Source organism: Penaeus monodon, chromosome 34 (assembly GCF_015228065.2).
Source record: "Penaeus monodon isolate SGIC_2016 chromosome 34, NSTDA_Pmon_1, whole genome shotgun sequence".
Taxonomy (NCBI): domain Eukaryota; kingdom Metazoa; phylum Arthropoda; class Malacostraca; order Decapoda; family Penaeidae; genus Penaeus; species Penaeus monodon.
In genome coordinates this window covers 6167638-6168566 of record NC_051419.1, presented here as the reverse complement: position 1 = coordinate 6168566, position 929 = coordinate 6167638, and the positions used below count along the sequence as shown (strand labels likewise).

Genomic DNA, 929 nt, shown 5'->3' with positions numbered 1-929 from the left:
AAGCACATTGACTTGCAAAATTGGACTTCTTCTGTAATTACTTTGAAACTCATTGTGGTCAAATGAAGTAGTGTCTGAGCTTATCCTCTACTACAGTAATTATAATATGGTGTGTCTAATGGGGTTTCTCCTCTTGCAAGATATTGGAAGCCAGCCAGAGACTCTTTTAGATTTCCCACTAGGTTATAGGTCCAGGGACATTCCTTTAGTACATAGGCCTACAAAGCAAAAAGTCATCATGTTATTATCTTGTAGCTATGGAGGTGAGTCATGCTAAATGATCTCCATGGCCTCAGTGACTGTTGGCTCTTGAGGAAGGGCCAGAATGGGATCCATGAATATTAAGGAAAGATAGAGGATGTACCAAGAAGGTCTACAAAGTCTCGTCTTGTCATAAAAAGAGTTAGACATGAAGGATAGGGGCAGGTCTGGTGGAAATGTCAAGATTGGTAATTTTTAGCTGAATACATTTGTTTCTAATGAAAGTAATCAGTAAATTCCCAAGGAGTGCATTATCTTAATTTTTGTTGCCAAATTTCTAAGCCTATAATTTCTAATTTTGCTAGCTGGAGTACACTGATATTCAGTGAGACTTCTCAACTTGCTATTCTTTTTTCACCCTGTTGTTAAATAGTGATAGGTCTTGAGACTATTAGTTTAAGTAAATGAAAACTCAAGCCATTAACCAGCATTGTACTGTTTATACATTGAAGGATAGGGAATTGACACTGCATTGGAAACACTACTAATTTATATAAATTTCTTTGCCATAGCATCACTGCGGCGGATGATAAATCTGAACAGTGGTGTGGGAAATACCACTGTAGGCAGTGAAACAACTTTTTCTGTCCTGATTTACGACAAACATGGTCAGGATATCATTTCTCCACTTCTCTCAGTTAAGGACCTGCGAGAGATGGGAATCACAC

General features: G+C 38.0%; 1 protein-coding gene across 1 annotated transcript in view; it reads left to right on the top strand.

Annotated features, from left to right (window-relative positions):
* Nucleotides 1-929, top strand: part of LOC119594544 (sec1 family domain-containing protein 1-like) — a 13709-nt gene that overhangs the window by 5504 nt on the left and 7276 nt on the right. The window contains exon 2 of the mRNA XM_037943575.1: nucleotides 774-929. Coding sequence (XP_037799503.1) covers nucleotides 774-929 — 156 coding nt within the window. The remainder of the gene's footprint in view (nucleotides 1-773) is intronic.